General features: G+C 39.5%; 2 protein-coding genes across 4 annotated transcripts; both read right to left on the reverse strand.

The window, feature by feature from the left end:
- Window positions 1-1218: 1218 nt before the first annotated feature.
- On the reverse strand, window positions 1219-5798 carry LOC135585006 (metal tolerance protein 1-like). Of its 3 annotated transcripts, none has more exons than XM_065193055.1 (3): window positions 5475-5721; window positions 2868-3093; window positions 1219-2768 (listed from the first exon to the last, which is right to left on the reverse strand). In XM_065193055.1, the coding sequence occupies exons 2-3, from the start codon at window positions 3091-3093 to the stop codon at window positions 1828-1830; spliced, it is 1167 nt and encodes a 388-aa protein (XP_065049127.1). In that variant the 5' UTR covers window positions 5475-5721; the 3' UTR covers window positions 1219-1827. The 3 variants fall into 3 exon arrangements, with proteins under 3 accessions (XP_065049127.1, XP_065049125.1, XP_065049126.1); XM_065193053.1 differs by having other exon boundaries at window positions 1219-3093; window positions 5475-5558; window positions 5666-5713; XM_065193054.1 differs by having other exon boundaries at window positions 1219-3093; window positions 5666-5798.
- A 677-nt stretch (window positions 5799-6475) lies between these two features.
- LOC135679374 (selT-like protein) lies at window positions 6476-16733 on the reverse strand. Its single transcript, XM_065193056.1, has 4 exons — window positions 16414-16733; window positions 16247-16317; window positions 14562-14877; window positions 6476-6845 (listed from the first exon to the last, which is right to left on the reverse strand). The coding sequence occupies exons 1-4, from the start codon at window positions 16618-16620 to the stop codon at window positions 6729-6731; spliced, it is 711 nt and encodes a 236-aa protein (XP_065049128.1). The 5' UTR covers window positions 16621-16733; the 3' UTR covers window positions 6476-6728.
- Window positions 16734-17748: the final 1015 nt, after the last annotated feature.

The raw sequence follows: 17748 nt of genomic DNA on the forward strand, positions 1-17748 counted from the left end.
TCTTGGGGAAGATTCCACGGGTGGAGCCACATCTACCGTCCGTGTTGCACCGGTGGGTGTTTTGAGCCGTTCGATTGCGGTGTCGTGATTTGTAGAAGAATTTGGGCGGACGAGATGAACAGAAGTAATAAATGGGGACGCATAAACGATCGTCATGCGATCAATCACGGCGAGCCGTCACAAACGGACGGCGACGATGTACGGCTGCGTCAAGAATTATATCGGCGGATTAAAATGAGTGACGAATTTTTTTTTATGCATAATTTCAGTTTCGAAATTAAAAAAATTCATAATTTAAAAATTATTTAAATTATCTCTAACAAATTAACTATAATAAAATATTATAAATGAGTCAAATAAAATCAAAACATAATAAAAACATATATTGATCAAATAGACATTTATAATAAGTTAAAAATTACAACACCCAAATAAAAATTAAAAATTAATTTATTATAATATATCGATCATCATAATAAAAATAATATAAAGTTACTTGAAGGCAGTGCAAATGGCTCAAATAAAAATATAATATTATTATAACCTACGAACAATGATAAAAAAAAAACATAATATAATCTCATTTCTAGTAAATAATTAATATATTTTAATAAAAAATATTATTAATATAAAAAAGACTACCATGGACAAGAATTTGGTATATTTAAAATAAAGAAATGAATATCATCTGTATAAAAATAAATACCACTAAAAAATAAAAAATAAATATTATTATTTGTATTAAAAAAAAAGGATTACTACTGACAAAAAATTGGCACACTTTAATAAAGAAATGAATATTATCTGTATGAAAAAGACAACCAGTGACGAGGAATTGGGGGAAGGAAACAGATGTGGACGTATCAGAGGTCATAGTGAGAATTATATAGCATGAGGACAACTTGTCTGAAGGGTATAGATTCCCAGCCAATGTCCCGACATACAAAGAGGACAGAATTAAAAGGACAGAGCTTTAACATGTTGGATCTGTACCATCTCAAAATTAAGTTGCTGCCAACAAAATAATCGAAGGGTTAGAGAATGAGCCCAACAAGATTCTCCTCCATTTAGATCAATGATCAGATCACCACAGTACTATTGAGTCAGTCAGCTTCAATCACAGCAACAAAGTTATTTCACTTCCTACAATCTAACAAAGTTACATGCCTGCTTTAACTGAGAAAGTGAGTCAAGAGTAGATCTATGTAAGATTCAGGATCAAGAAATAGATAATGTGTATATCAAAGCATATGTGACATCATGACAGCATCAAGAAAAAGTACTATGAACCAAGGTTCGCCGTACCGTACCGTACCAGCGTTTCGACCCGGGCTCGGTACCGCTCGGTACACCCAGATGTACCGATCACTGTACATTGCTACAGTGCTACTGTGTTACTGTACACTGCTGGCCTGTCGGACCGATACGTACCGCCCGTACCGGGCGGTACAGTCCGGCAAACCTTGCTATGAACCACATTAAGGCATTGTCGTTGCAGGAATGATGAACCACATTTTACAGCACAAACTGACATGATGTTGCTACATATACAAAATTCGGCTGAAAATGGGAAGTCAACCAACTACCACATGATAGATGGCATGAGATACAAAAAAGGCTGCACTTTGGAATAACTTGCAGTAGATACAAGCCAGAGATGTACCACAGAACCATCCAAACCATCTAACTCTTGAATCAGTTGCAGTTTGACATCACCACAGGAAGGAGGAGCATAAGCAAAAGACAATAATAGCCGGTTGAAGCAATGGAAGAATGAACATGAAATGGAAACTATCTAGCACTAGCAGCAGTCAGCCACAACTGGATCTATTGCCGTTCTATTTGGATGGTTACGTGACTGATGTTATACTCCCTTTTGATATACCCAATCACCATATCGAGTACAAGATCAGCATCTGCTTCTTGAGTGATCGTCACATGGCATGCTAGAAGAACCTTCCCTACAGTGATTGCCCATATGTGCAGCTCATGAATGGCCACAACACCATCCAACTGACAAAGCCCCTGTTCAAGTTTGGTTGCGTCGATTTGCCGTGGGGTGCTCTCCATCAAGACCTCAAGTATGTCCCTAAGCATCTTGATCGTTGTTACCAGAACGATGACGGAAAAGACAAGCGTGCATAACATATCGATTATCTTCCATTCAGGCTTCCACCATATTATTGCCCCTCCGATCATCACGCCTATGCTCTGGACGGAGTCACCAAGGACGTGGAGATAGGCACTATGCACATTAATGTTTCTTGTTTTCTCTTTAGCATCTTCTCTGCTGGCTGGGGCTTCTTCAGATTGGTGCAGCAGAGGTTTAAGATGTTCCTTGTTTCTGGAATCCTCTGCATGATTGTGGCCAGTGGCATGGCTATGACCATGCTCTGCATCATGTTCGTGATCATGATCGTGATCATCATGATGATGAGTGTGACCATGGTTTACATGACTGTGAACATGGCCATGCTCATCATGACCATCACCATGGCTGCCATGACCATGATCATGCCCACCATGGCCGTGGCCATGGCCATGGTCATGTCCAAGCAAGACAGCCATAACAATATTAACAACCAAACCAAAGGCTGATACAATAAACATCAAGACACCTTGCACTTCACCTGTGTCATGGAGCAATCTTGCAATAGCTTCAAAAACTAGGATGCCAGTTAAGAGCCAAATAAGCTGGATAGACACCAGAGCTCCAAGAATTTCTATACGGAAGAAGCCATAAGATTGACGTGGTGTTGCTTCCCATCCTGATGCCCATATGGAGAATAATGAGATGGCAAAAGCAGCAACATCGGAGAGGAGATGTGTCGCATCAGTCAGAATTGCAAGACTGTTTGCTTTAATACCTCCAACAACTTCAACGGACATGAAAATGATGCATAGGACAACAGCTATTAGTAGCTTGCGCATAGAAGTGAATCTCTCTTGGGCATCTTTTGAGTTTGATCGGGAATCAGAGAAACCACATGCACTGCCACTGCATATCTTGTTACGGTTTATGCTAGGTTCATCCCCTGGCAAATCTAAATTAATATCAATGATCTGCGAGGAATGGGAACTCTGTGCTTCCATCTGACAGCCAAGAAACAACTGTTAGGATACTAAAGTTGCAGAAGGATTCAAGGGAAAATAAAAATTGTAAAATAGCATCACCTTCCATGACAGCTACCAAAAGTGAAAAAAAAAACACACTAAACAATACAGAAATTGGATGACTATAGATATTAGATGCTTCCCATTAGAACTAGTACATTTAATTGTTAGAGATAGTGTTCCGAACAAGTGTTTCTCCAATACAAGGAGGAGAGGACCTTCCAAGCTATCAATTAGAGAACTCAATAACTAATATAATTTTATTCAAAAAGAAAAGAAAATTGCATCCAAACATGAGTCCTTAGGCTTATGACTTTCTAATAAATATAGGGGTTTGTGAGAAAAGTTAATCTCGTCACTTTGCCAAAACCCACTAGAAAGGGCACCTAAAACCCTTAAAATGCATATCTTAATAATAAAATAATTTGGCTACATATCATATACACATACTGGGACTCAAAAATAATTAGACATAAATTAGATCTATTTTGACCAACTAAATTAGTTACTATAAATATTGACAAAAGTCAGTAAATTTATTATACAAAAAAAAAGTTTACTACTAGAAGTTCTTAGTGAGGATAATCGGCCAACTCTCTTCTTTCTTGACTAGGAGTTGATTTGGGAAGGTCATTTTCCACACCCATTTCGAGGGGGATTCAGCTGTTCACTCTCTTCCAATGGTGGAAAAGGTACACACCCTTCTCCAAAACTATGTATAGTCATCCTTTACACAAAGGAATTCTGGAGGTAAGCTGGACAAAATTTGTACCGGATTAAAGTCTTGTTAAGCTCCACCGGGCTGATGAATTGAAGGGTCAACAGGTTGCCAGGCAGAGCCATGAATAATTGACCCTATTTTAGCCCATTTATGGTCAAGTAGGCAAACCTGGACCAAATAAGAACTGGAAAGTAGAGGGTTTGGCCACATCCTAACATTAGCTCAGTAGGTCTAAGAAGATAAAAGAATATGCATTATGGAGCACGTTACAACAAAAATGACACCAACAGCTTCAGATAGGCATATGTAAAAATATTACACATAACTCGACAACTAAAGACGCTGCTAGTTATGCATGTGGATGAACCTTCTCAAGAAATGCACATTAATCCTTAGATACAGCTTCAATAGGCATGCCCATCTACAAGAACATGAATGGACAAAATCTGCACAGGTTTCTGTTAAGAACACATAAGACATATACTAAATTTCATACAAAAGCTCATAAGACAGGCACCTAATATGATCTGCAGTGACTCGAAACTGACTGACCAAAATAACCATGCATACTTGTGTGCTATCCCTTGACATCAACTAGAGAGGAACCAAATATATCTAGGTATGAAAATAGTGCATCATAAGCTTTCTTCCTCAAAATAATAAAATAATAGACAAAATGACTTCTTTCAGAAAATGACAGGCTAGCATAGCTCCACAGCTAGAGTCCATTAGGCCGATGGATTCCTTGAGATAAGAATTGGAATTCTTGTTACATGTACTAAAATAATCAAAGCCATATTTATTTCGTAATGAAGCCCAACAAATATATTATCAAGCAATTGCAACCTAAAACTTCGGCCACTTGAAAGATCATTGTGTTTGGAATTGATATTGTATCTCAACTGTAAGGAAATTGTAGGTCTCAACCTAAATGAGCAATACAATACAGATAATTTATGGCATGACAAATAAAACAGGTAAAAATTAGTACTCGATGAAATCATTTATAATGTCCAAGCCCAGCCAGTGCAGACAGGCAGGCTCATAGATCATGTATACATACATATGTACATGTTACATACATTCCTACATATACTGCAGTCCTACATGCGTTCCTACACATTACATCCCATCCCATCCTATCCAACCCTGCTGGCATGCCATAACTGTGAAGATATGCTTTGCATTTGGTTTTGTTAAAAGAAAAAAAAAAATCAAAGGCACAATCAATTCGAAGCAGACTACAGCAGGGATGGCAAAAACCAGAACAAAAATACATCATTAACTACCAGATTTAGGGTTTATAAATTTCGGAACAAAATTATTGAAAAGACAGAAAACAAATTAGATAGAACAAAAAACTCAAGCAAGAAAATTCTTCTTAAGAGTACACAAGCAAAGGATCACACAAAACTCTACAGCAACACAAATTAGACGAACTACAAACAAATCCAAGATTCACCCAACTATATCTGGAATTCCAAGACAGATGTAGGAAGAGAAAAAAACAATATACACAAACCAGGTCACAAAAGCCCGCACTTTCTCTCCTTCAAATCAAACATCAAACACTCGAATCTAAACTGGAGTCAATAGAGTGCTTATTGGAAGATCGGAACTCAAAGAAACAAATTCTTACCACCAAAATGAGATTTTTTTTTGGTTTCGTGGAACGACCAAAGAGCGAATCTTTCGACGAAAAATCAGGATTCAGCGGTGATTCCTGGGGGAATAAGAAGGAAAAAGGGGGGGCGAATCAAGCCGCTCCCACCCAAAAGAGGAGAAAGAAAAGGGGACACGGAAGGGGGCCGCGATCCACTGCAGCGGTACCTGCGCGAGAGATCCCTGCCGAAAGCGAGGAGGGTTGAACAGCACCGCGGACTCCAAGGAGCCGTGAGCACATAATGATTTGTAATGGTCAAGCGACAAGAAAGATTCACGCTGTGGCTCACATCGGATCGGATCGAATTAGAACGCGAAGGATCCGAACCCGATAAAAGAGGAGCAGATCCAAATATGAATTACAACAGTCATATTTGGGTGATCATAATTTCCGTGACAAAAATAATAATTTTTTCTATAAGATTAAGACCTTCCGTATTGATCTCCTAAATTTCATGACTAATCTATTCCACCTTAATGGTTCATATTATGTTAATTGGCAAGAAAAATTCTTCAGATTCTGACCAGTCCAAGTCAAACGTCCAAATTTAGTGCTCGTTCGAAACGCCCGCACCTGCTCCGAATCCAACCCAGCGAATCTACACATCATGTCTTACTAAATTAGGAAAGGTCCGTGGACTATTAATGAAGACCTTGTTTGGTTACAGTTCTCAATATTGGCATTGCAACTGTTTTAGGTAGAGCCCTAAGGATGGATTCGAAATCTTTGTACTTGGACAGTGTTTGTTCACCGCAAGTGTGTTGAAGTGGATTTATCGACAAGGAACTGGAAATCTCTTGAGGGGATCTTCTGGGTAATGGCTTATGAAAAAAGATATTTATAGTAATGTTTTAATTTTAAGATAATAAGACATGAATCAATGTCAAAAAATTAATTCTGAGTGCTTCTCAATGTCACGAAACTAACTCAAACAACAACAACAACAACAACAACAAAAAAGCCGGAACACAGCAACATACGGTAAAAGAAATAGCATGACATGAAAATAGCATCATACAACAGTAAAAGAAATAGAACACAGCAACATAGTGTGAATAAAGTGACAATCTAATCATGTTTTATATGTTTCAAGTGATACACATGCATATTGGAGTTTGATACTTGAAAAGTAGAAACATGGCAGAGATCCATCGGATGATGAAATTAGTTTGCATGGCTTAAAACACACCCTTCAGAGTTGCTAACATGGCGGAAAGGATTGCCTGTAAATTAAGACCAAACGCTTCCAAGGTTCTTCCCAAATGCAGAATCAGGTATTCTCTTACCGATTAATTCCCTCAACTCAAACTCGCTAGGGAATCTCTGCTCGTTTAGTTTGGAGAAAACCTACAATAAGGAAACCAAAAACATATATGTAGAATAATCAAGCAGCAAAGAAATGACAATTGCAAGAAATAAAATGTCAGATAAGCTTATCAATTGTTGTACAGATTATTAATCCATGCCTGCAAAAAAAATCATGATTGCTTTCATTCAATGTATTTCGAACTTCAAAGGTGTTTTGAAATCAGATAGGCAACAAAATCACATACCATAAGCTACAGTTATTCTCATCTCCAAGTTTTCAAGTTAAATCTTTGGCAGATTGAACTTTTGACATGATATCTTGAACCAGGTTTCACATAGTTTACATCATCATATTGTCTTACTTTCTGGATAGGAACTCGCAAAGAAAGATCATTAAGCAAGTCATAAGTTGAATTCACAAAAAGACAACTATCCTCACTCTGGAAGATGCGTGGTCAAAGGTTTTCTATAAGATCTAATAATAAAGAAAAACACTCTCAAACTGACTTTCCAATTAATGAACCATGGTTTGCATGATTCCAAAATGAGAGCAGTCCTGGGATCTGTGATTGGTCCAATCGATCCAGATCCAAAAAATAATATTATAAAAAGCCTAAGAATAGTAAAAAGTTATATGTACAATAAATATTCATTTTTTGTCATTTATTAATAGGATAAATTCTAAAAAAAAAAGCCTTAACTTTGAGAATTTCCCACAGAGCGCCCCAACTTTGAAAAGTTCCCACAAGGTGCCCCTGGTCATGTGAAAAGACCATTTTACCCTTGCCTCAATCAGACTCACCACCTCTTCTGCTAGACAATCGTCGCTCGTAGCCCCACCTTGTCATCTACTACGCTGTCACGGACAAAATTGTAAATAGGATATTTAATGTAATGCTCATGTATGTCTTTATGCTTTGTACAACATGCAGAGGGATGGTCGAAGACTTAACGACCCCAATTAGTTTGGGTTTAGTGGTCATTTTAGGTTTGTAAATAAAGGTTGTATCATGTGGATACTTGTGAGAGATTTCGATCTGTAGTGGACCATTTGGACCCTTTGTTATGCAACCGTTCGGAGCTTGTAAAGTCTGTTTGTAATTTGCATTGGTTATAAAATGTTTACTGGAATAATTGCTTGTGGATCCTGAGTAAGGCACTTTCTCTAGCCCGTTTTATCTTTTGTAGGTCCTAAGGGACCATGGGAGGTTTCGGGGAGGCTGACCTTTGCGGACGGACTCGCAAGGGTGCCGCACGACTTAAGGCAAAACCAGCTAAGTCCGTGACAGATTGTATCGAAGCGGGACAAGCACTCATATAAACACTTGGCATACAAACGTGGGGGACCTAGCGGGGCTGCGTTGAGGGCAGCCAGCACGCGCGACTGTTTAGGGGAAAGCGGGCATGGAGATGTAGGGAAAATGTGTCGCTAAGAGGAGTGGGCATCTGAGATTAACATTCAGAGGAATGACCAACCCTTCGCGCAAGAGACACCACGAGGACAAGCAAGCTGGGAAGAATGCGTAGCGCACAAAAGTTGGGATGGCTGAGTTTGAGCTATGGCTCAACGTTGGCAACCATACTTGATGGTGCTCAAGGCAAGCGGGGCGATTGATAAAGGATGAGACCATGTAAGGTGGAAAGAGTTGTTCAACGACTGAAAGAGTTGTGCAAAGCTCACATAGGTGAGGGGAATTGCTAACTCGAAGAATTCGGTACTCATGCAAAGGCTTGTATGCGAACGATAGAGTGTTCGTGGCCATCCCAAGGCGATCGAAACTCGGTGTCATGGAGCATTAAAACTTTCTCTTCAACATGAGAAGGATACGTCCGTAGTAGGCTGAAGTGTGCAACGAGTTCAGCATGTTGCTAGGCCTTGAGGGGTGCAGCGGCGGCTATATTGACGTGGAGTTGCGATCTAGCAAGTGCGTTTGCGGGAGGCAGAACAATACACAGTTTGTTGAAGAGTACCTAAAAAAAAAAAAGCTTCGCAAAGCTTAACGGACCAAGTGAGCGGTGAGGAGTCGTCGCATGATTTCGCTTGGGATAATGCATTGAGGGATGCATTGCGAGATCAAGTGGGGGAGCGATCCAAGGCAACACAAATGAAGTCACACTTGGAGTCGATATGGAGATCGGACTCAATGGAGGGTTGACCCGTGAGATGGTGGGCACGAGGGCCACCATCAACTCAATGCAAAAACGAGGAGCGAAGCAACTTGGGTGTAACTTGACGAAGTACCCAAGCCGCATGAAGGGAACCAACATAGAAGATGGAATATAGAGCGGAGGCACAGAGTTTTCCTTGGACAGAGGTCAAGGACATGAACTCTTTCAGAGGCAAGAGCGAGATCATGTCATTCCATGGATCCCTCATTCTGATCGAGTTGGCTCATTCTACATGTTGTCAAAAGATGAAGGAAGCTTCAAGACACATGCACCTTACCTCAAAGAAGCATTTGACGAAGGAACCGAGGCGACTTAACTTGCGGAGGCGAAGTTGGGTTCAGAAAGCCTTGACAAGGGGCAAGAGGACGTGGAGGCAGGTACTCTTGAAGATTATGCCACAGTGCTGCTATTCAAGTTGTCATGAAGGGAGCGGTGCGCAGCGGAGATTGTACTGGTAGAGGCAGAGGCCCAGGATCCAGATAATGGTGCAACCATTTCAACGAAGTCGGTGGACTTTAGGAGCTACTAGGTGACGGACTGTCCTAGAGCGGGTGGACGAAAGTCGATGGCCAAAGGAGCGAACACAATCGAAAGTGGAAGAGGCCCTGCAATGTGTTGGCAGAGGCCACACATGGAGGGATCACAATCCGAGTTCATCCCACAAGGATCAGAATACAATGAAGATGTCACCAGGAGGCGACATGGTGCAGCGGATCATGGTGGAACAGTTCGTGGCAATACAATACACACGAAGGGACTATATCATACGAAAGTATGATCGGGAGGTACTGGGTGCTCCACTTCGATGAACAACACGACGGTAAGAAAGGTTATAGATTCAAGGAGTGAATGCCATGGTATCATAGAGGCGGGTCTTCCGTGCGTGCATCGAATATTGCATCAGATGAAAGCCTTGGTCATCAGCACATGGGAGCTATGTACCACCGAGGGAAAAGTTTGAATGCAAGTACCAGTGAGTCCCATGGGGGAGACTTGATCATGCAGAAGTATGATCGGAGCGGTTGGAGAGTTGAACTGCTCTAAAGCTCATATTCGCTTAAGGGCGCTCGGTAAGTCAGAGGACAAGGCCGAGTAAACGAACGTTACTACCAAGGAAGCTAAGAAAAACAGAATCAATGCAAATCCTACAACATGATGGTAGAGGTCATGTATGGGAGTTGTAGTCTGTCTTTCCATCGACCAAGGGAAACTGCTTGGAGAACATAGAGGTGTTGAAGCAGGGGGTCGAAAGGGGCGGGGAAGCGACGACGAGTCCAAAGGGACTTAGCTACCCAAAACCAACCATCGGTTAGAAGGGAGGTGGACTCGGAGGAGTGCCACAGTGCCACAAAGGCAGATCTACCGATCGTGAAGAAAGTGATGCAAATGCGAGGCGACGGATAGTAGGGCCATGGGCATGGCAACGCCATGGTACTGTAGAGGCGGGACTTCCGTGAAGTCATCGGTCCCTTGTTCTCATAGAGAGAGAACGCTTAATCGTGAAAGGGGCCGAGGAGGTAAAGAATGCAGAGACAAACTTCAAGTATTGAGACAAGGCTGAAGGGCAGCAGCCAGAGAACTTAGTAAGACTGGTGTCAACGAGCTTCTCATTAAAGATAGCCGAAAGTGATGGTTTTCAGGTCGATGCAAGAGTGCACGACCAAGGAACGAAGCAGGCAGTATGCGGTGCTGTACCTTTGTTATTCAGTGGAGTAGGCGACAGAGATGATGAAGAATACGGTACAATCCCAAAGGCGACCAAAACTACTAGAGACTTGCTCCAAGTTGAGATGAAAACTTCTTGCATTCTAGAAGTTCGATGGCATTGAGAAGGTGAATCACAGTAGCTAACTCAATACAATGAGTGAAAACACTTCAAGTGCTTCAGAAGTGTGAGCAAAGAGCGGGCGAAGACTAGTAACCAGCTCGATGCATGGAGTACAACCCTCAAAGAGACAGGTGAAGTTGAGTAACATTTGCTTTCTCAACTCTTAAGAGAATGGGCAAAACCAAGTACCATAATTCTCTTATATATATCTAGCAGAGGAGCTTTGCACAGGTTCAAAAACCCTTCGAAGAAATCGAATTAAAGACAATAGTTGTCAAATCCTCACCAATGGTGATCAGTGCTACTGAGAGTAGATTATCCGTTTCATTTCCCAACAGAATGTCAATCGAAAGCGGAAGTGATGCGAACCTACTTGGAAGTGACAACTAAGTGAAAAGAAGAATCGATGGGCAAATTTTGTGGAGGAAGGACCCAAAAACTTCAAAAGTTTACGAGGTGATGCTCGTTAAAGCTCCAACAGGCATTCACCCAGTTCAAATAACATGAGGCATTTGGAATACTAGCACATACCAAGGATGGTCTTTTCCTTCATCTGAAGGATCCGCAGGAACCAACAAGAATCAACACAACTCAGCCAACCCTACACTAGAGTTAGAGTCATTGACAAATTGGAACAGCATGGCGGATCAAAAGTTTGACTACTCAACAACAACAGCGGAGAGCAGCTGAGAAACAAGAGGCGCATTGTAGCTGGAGTAGAAGATTGAAGACTCAGCAAAGGCGAGGAGTTGCATTGTCGGCAAAGGCTTCGACGAGGACGTCGAAAGAATAAGTGGGGGAGAATGTCACGGACAAAATTGTAAACAGGGTGTTTAATGTAATGCTCATGTATGTCTGTGTCTTTTCGTTTATTTATGCTTTGTACAGTATGTAGAGGAATGGTCGAAGGCTTAACAACCCCAATTTAGTTGAGTTTGGTGGCCTTTTTAGGCTTGTAAATAAAGGTTGTGTCATGTGGACACTTGTGAGATATTTTGATATGTAGTGGACTATTTGGATCCTTTGTTGTGCAACTGTTTAGAGCTTGTAAAGCTTGTTTGTAATTTGCATTGGTTATGAAGTGTTTACTGAAATAATTGCTTGTAGATCCTGAGTAAGGCGCTTTCTATAACCTGTTTCCTCTTTTATAGGTCTTAAGGGACTATGGGAGGTTTCGAGGAGGCTAACCTTTGCTAACGGACTCGTAAGGGTACCGCACGACTTAGGCAAAACCAACTAAGTTCGTGACAATACGAGAGAGCATGGGAGAGGGGGGGGTAGGGGGGGGGGGGGAGGGGTTGTAACCCGCCCTCGCTTGTGGCCTCCATCGCTGGTTGTGTACCTCCTTGTTGTCCACCACCAGCGTGAAAGGAGGGGGCACACCCTCGCTGTTGCCCATAGCCCCTCCTCGCCATCTGCTATAGGCAACGGGAGGGGGGGCCTGCTCTAGCCCTCAGCCTCTATTGTTGGCCGTGGAGGGGCCACAGAGGTTGCACTTCCATCACTGGACAAGTCCCAATGGGAGGGAGCAACTGGTAGGGCAGAGATGCAGTGTCCAATGGGGGCAGAATTATCATTTTGAAAAAAAAATGCTCTGTGGGAATTTTTCAAAATTTGGATACTATTTGAAATTTTCTTATACTTATGGGCTTTTTCCAAGAATTCACCCTTATTAATATTATATTTTTATAAAATAATATATGGGAAAAGGAGTTGTGGGTCAAGGGTTTTCTCCTCTCCCTCATAAAAAAATTGTGACCTCTTCCATGTTCTCACTTTCCCTCTCTCTTTCATCAACAAGCAACATCTAAGTAGCAACAGCCAATGAGAAATGTTTGTGGGACAATTGCAGCCTACAAGTGGCATCCAACAACCAAATAATCTAGCAATGGTAGCTCAGGTAAGTATATCTCCCCTTGTTTTCTTCCCTCTCCTCTCCTTTTCTCCCCCTTCTTTTTCCATCATTTCCTTTTCTCCATTGATGTGATCACCAGCAGGATTTTACGGAGCTGGTAATTGGTTACTGACCAATCTCAATGATCAATCACCGAATACTCAAAAGAAATCAGTGCTCGGATAAGCTAATTCGTGAATGATGTTTTGCATTATAATTTGCAAAAAGATCAATCATGTATTATAGAACAATTACCTCATAAACAATTTGTTATTGTCTATTCAGAAAAATAATTGAGCTTGTTACTCACTAAGCAACTCAAAAAATCTCAGTTAACACAAAGCCAAATAATGTTTTAAAGTTATTATACTATAACTAAACAACACAAAGTGGATGCAGAAAGAAAATATATTATTTTTATCATGCAATTGCAGATGAGGCCAAACACTGGTCAGGAAGTGTCTGCATCTACATGACAGTAGATCAAATAGACCAAAACAGCAGGTCAAATTCTTACATGGAGCAATTAATGTTTTAGCAAATCTGAACTACAGGACATGTTATTCCTGTGATTATGGCAAGCTTGAGTCATGTGAGGTCGAATATGGTTGAATCTGAACATAACAAAACTTTGCCACAAAAAATATGCAGCATGGCAGGTATTATTCAGATGGCAATATCTTAATATTAAAGCCAGCAACTAGGTACCTCTGTGATAGATATCATGAATCATGTTTTCAGAATACCCTTGCTAGGATCCTTTCCTACATGAACACCCAATTAGCACCACTATTGGAGAGTAACAAAATATCCTTTTGTCCATATTTTGATCCAACACTCAATAATTGGAAGACACTGTCTACCATGTACAATTGGAACATATGTTCTTCCTTCTGGTGGTGTAGTTGGATTTGAAAAACTAAATTTATGGTAATTTCAGGCCACAGGACCATTATTTCTTTATTTTCTTGTAATCAAAACACAAAATGTCTTTTCTTTTTGCTTAAAATTAGTAGAATAGAAGCCTAATTTTTCTCTAAACAGCCTTCATTTCTTCTTTCAGTGAGGTGGGGTCATTCAGATCAAAACCATCTGCTGGTTTTTATCACAGCTGCCATATATTATCCTCTAACATACTTCTTTCTACGTTAATTACACAACAAATCCAGGGTAGTTGTGTAACATTCAACTTTATCATGTAAGAGTGCAGATAAAAATTCAGCAATAGAACCGTAGATATGTTGAAGTACATCACAATCTTCTTGTAGAGTGAATTGAAAAACACAACAACACACACATATGTATATGCTCAAAGAAGGCCAACTTATATTGCATATATATGCATGTACCAAATAATGCTTATATCTACATGCTATATATGTTTGTCTATGCTCTTTTTATCATACTACATGCATGGATCTACCTACCTATATATGCTTCCATGCTTATGTGTAACAAAAATGTGTTTGAAAAAAAAATCATATAAGTAAATTTCTAAGGTCATCCTATTTTCTTCAGTAATTAGAGCAAATAATGAAAATATAAAAAACTAAATGTTCACAAATTATCCCAAAGAGAAGTCCAATGCACCATACTTCTGTCAATGAAGAGAGTAAAGATCAACTCTCGCCATTGCATATTGTTGCTCAAATTTTACAAAACAGGTCAAACAATATGTTTTTTGAAATATTTAAAATGCTTTTGAGATAGATTATACATGAACAGAGTACATCTCAAATGCAATGGACATAAAAGCAGGAGTATCCCATAGTTGCTTAAAATATACAATTCAACAGGTGGAATCATGATGTGGCAGCACAAGAAATCACAAAAGACACTCTAAAGGGTCAGAGACATCTCTTACCAATTCACCATCACAGTAAACCTCAAATGCACCAGAACTCTGCAGAGTTGATTGCAAGAAATTGCCAAAAAGCCAAGTCGATGCTATAGCACCAAATCTATTGGCACGCAAGGAGAAGTACCACGGAGGCGGAGCCATGCCCAGCCTAGGGAATATCTGATCACCTGCTGTTATAATTGCAATAACTCCTATTTGAAGAACAGGGACAACTTTGCCCAGTACACGTTTTGGAAAGGCTGGGGGATAATTTGACAATATCACATCAATCCCAGGAAATGAAGTTTCCAGCATTTTCTTCATTGTCATTGCATTACCCCTGAAGCAAATAAAATATTCATATTACCAAGTGATATCAAATGAAAACTCCTCATAGTCTGAGATGAATCATATGTTAATCATGTTATAAAATAATCAGTGCCATTCGTATTTCATCAAGTTGAAAAACCATTTTTCGGAGTAAATCCACGTAGAATACTTACAAGCTGTAGGATCTCTTACTGCTAGAATTCTATTTCATGTTCAAAGAACAAACATAGAATTTAGGTCAATTACCAAATGAAGCAAAGATAGTACTCGAAGTCCCAATCAGAAGAAAGAAAACAGTGAAATACATGTTCCTCACAAAAATGGAATAAAGAACAGAACCAGCACTTATGAATTTGACTGCAGTTATAATAAAATAAAGCATGGGGAATACAGCAAGAAAAAAGAAAATCAGGTAGATATTTCGGATGAAAGTAATATAAGTTCAAACTAGTAGTATAAACATGCAGCCTTTCCACTTCTTCCTTCTATCAAGATAAAATACAAAAATCTCTCTGTAGCCGCACCGTCCGCTAAAATTTGTCCTTTTTTAATGCATTTACCCCGCGGAACCTGAGGTTTTTGATGCATACAAGTATTTTTGTTGGAACGTTGATAGATAACTAATGGAATACTTATACTTATAGTAGTGTCCCCATTACTTGATAAAATGATCTTGTCGGCAGCCATCCTTATCCTATGTTTGTTCAATAATATTTATGATGATAATCATATATCTTAACGAAAAACTTCAGGTCACATGCAGCGACCATAATTCCACCGGATCAAGACATCTACTGACTTGATTCAATCTAGGAGAAGGGAAAGAATTTGCCCAGCATGTCTGACAGGAACCAAATGAGCAAGGTGACAAATCCACCTAGTTCCCAGCGCAAAGCTAAATTTCCAGCTGCCATAAGGAATGGTATAGAAGCATCCCTCAACTCAATAAACCAGATAAGAAGGTACAAATTTGCCTAAATCTCTATTCTTGACTTACAGATAAGAAAATTATATGACATTAGTTGTACAATAATTCTACTTATGAAAATACTGATTTCATCTGTAACAGTACTTACATTTGCTAAGACCAGTTAACTAGGAGTCCAGAGAGGTGTAAAATCTACATAAAGATAGTTGGAAGTAAACGGATGAGCAATGATCATATTAACTGGTTGTTTGGTAACCAAACAGAAAAACATTCAATAATATATCAATCTTTTCCCCTTCTTCAATCCATATTTGTAATTAAAATCACTAGAAAACTCAGAGTAAATATATTATTATCAACAAAAGCTTCAAGATCGAATCTTTATCGAAATCCAACATTGATGAAACAGTTCAGAGACGAGCAATAATTAAAAGAGGAGAAGAATTGATACCTATAGGAGCAGGAAACGCAGAATTTCAACTCGACCGTGGTGCCATAACCAAGTCCACCGACTTCCGGATTCTGCAGAGTCAAACACATGGCGACGCCTATGAATCAAAAGCACCATAACAGAAATTTTCTGTTCCGAAAAAAAGAGGGAATGATAACAACCGGTACCTGCGGCGTGGTGGGGAAATCGGCGGTTTGGTGATGGGAGGGAGAGGAGTGGGGTTGGGGGTGCGGGTGGGGGTGAGGGTGGGGGTGGTGGAGGCGAGGGGCAGGCTTAAGAGGAGGCGGGGGCGGTGAGGTCGAGAAGAGATTGACGAGGTCGGAGAAGAAGAGGAAGACAGGAAACCCCAGGAGGAGAAGCTGCACGCGATCCATCGATGGCGATCAGAGCGGCGCCCGTCGGGGAAATCAACAAAAGGGACTCGGAACTCGGAATGCCCCAATTCGAAGCAACTAATATTGCTAATAAGAGCTGTTAAGAAATGAGGGAAAACATTCCATAAGATAACTGTATATATATATATATATATATATATATATATATATATATATATATATATATATATATATATATATATATATATATATATCATCAAAATAACTCAAATTGACCATCACCATACTCATATATAGTTTGGATTTAAAAAAAATTAAAAATAAAGTACCTAAAATATTATTAAAAATTAAATATTTTTATCCTTGTAAATTTTAATATAACTTATTTATCTAATCAAATTATTAAACACAAAACAGAGTTTAAAATTAATTGAGATTTACTTCCGCACTTGTCATATATTATAGTATTAGAAAGTTGAATATTCAACTGATGATACTATAAAACTATATGGAGAGAATGCTTGATATTTAAGAAATGGGTTCAAAGAATTCGAGGAATATTTTTGGGACGACGATTCAATTGCATCATTGTAAATAAATGTTCTGATTCAAGTGCATTGTCGTGGGGATGCTTCCTAACGGATATGATTATATCATTATTGAAAGGTGTTTATCGTCGATTCAATTGCATCGTCGTAGATGGACACTTTTTGATTGTATTGTTTAGATGAGCTCTTAATAGTTGATTCGATCGTGTTATCCTAGATGGGTGCTTCATGGCCAATTTGATCATGTGCATCAATCATAGATACTTTATGATCAATTCAGTCATCATATGATACGAATGAATGTTTTATAATTGATTCAATCATGACGTCATAGATGGATGTTTTGTGGCCAATTTGATTATATTATCATAGATGGACACTTTATAACCTAAGTCGACTATGTCACCGTACCTCTTTGTTAGATGTGATGTGCATATCATTGGCTTTTGTTACTTTGGGTTCTAGTCTATGTAATAAATACTGTGACAATTCAGATCCATTTATATGGTTTGTCATTGTTGTTTTAATTACTATCAATTATGATGATTAGGACATCTAACTATGAGAGAATCATGGGGCTCCACGTTTATGCTTAGTCAGGGGATCCATGGATATTATA

This window comes from Musa acuminata, chromosome BXJ1-7 (genome assembly GCF_036884655.1).
Source record: "Musa acuminata AAA Group cultivar baxijiao chromosome BXJ1-7, Cavendish_Baxijiao_AAA, whole genome shotgun sequence".
NCBI classification, from domain to species: domain Eukaryota; kingdom Viridiplantae; phylum Streptophyta; class Magnoliopsida; order Zingiberales; family Musaceae; genus Musa; species Musa acuminata.

What these genes read in the sequence shown, in the direction of transcription:
- LOC135679374 (XM_065193056.1), bottom strand. Translation starts at nt 16,620, where the DNA reads ATGGATCGCGTGCAGCTTCTCCTCCTGGGGTTTCCTGTCTTCCTCTTC. An exon ending in TGCGTTTCCTGCTCCTATAG is followed by an intron (nt 14,878 to 16,246) that starts GTATCAATTCTT and finishes TATTTGCTTCAG; the next exon opens with GGGTAATGCAATGACAATGA. An exon ending in TTTACTGTGATGGTGAATTG is followed by an intron (nt 6,846 to 14,561) that starts GTAAGAGATGTC and finishes TCCTTATTGTAG; the next exon opens with GTTTTCTCCAAACTAAACGA.
- LOC135585006 (XM_065193054.1), bottom strand. Translation starts at nt 3,093, where the DNA reads ATGGAAGCACAGAGTTCCCATTCCTCGCAGATCATTGATATTAATTTA.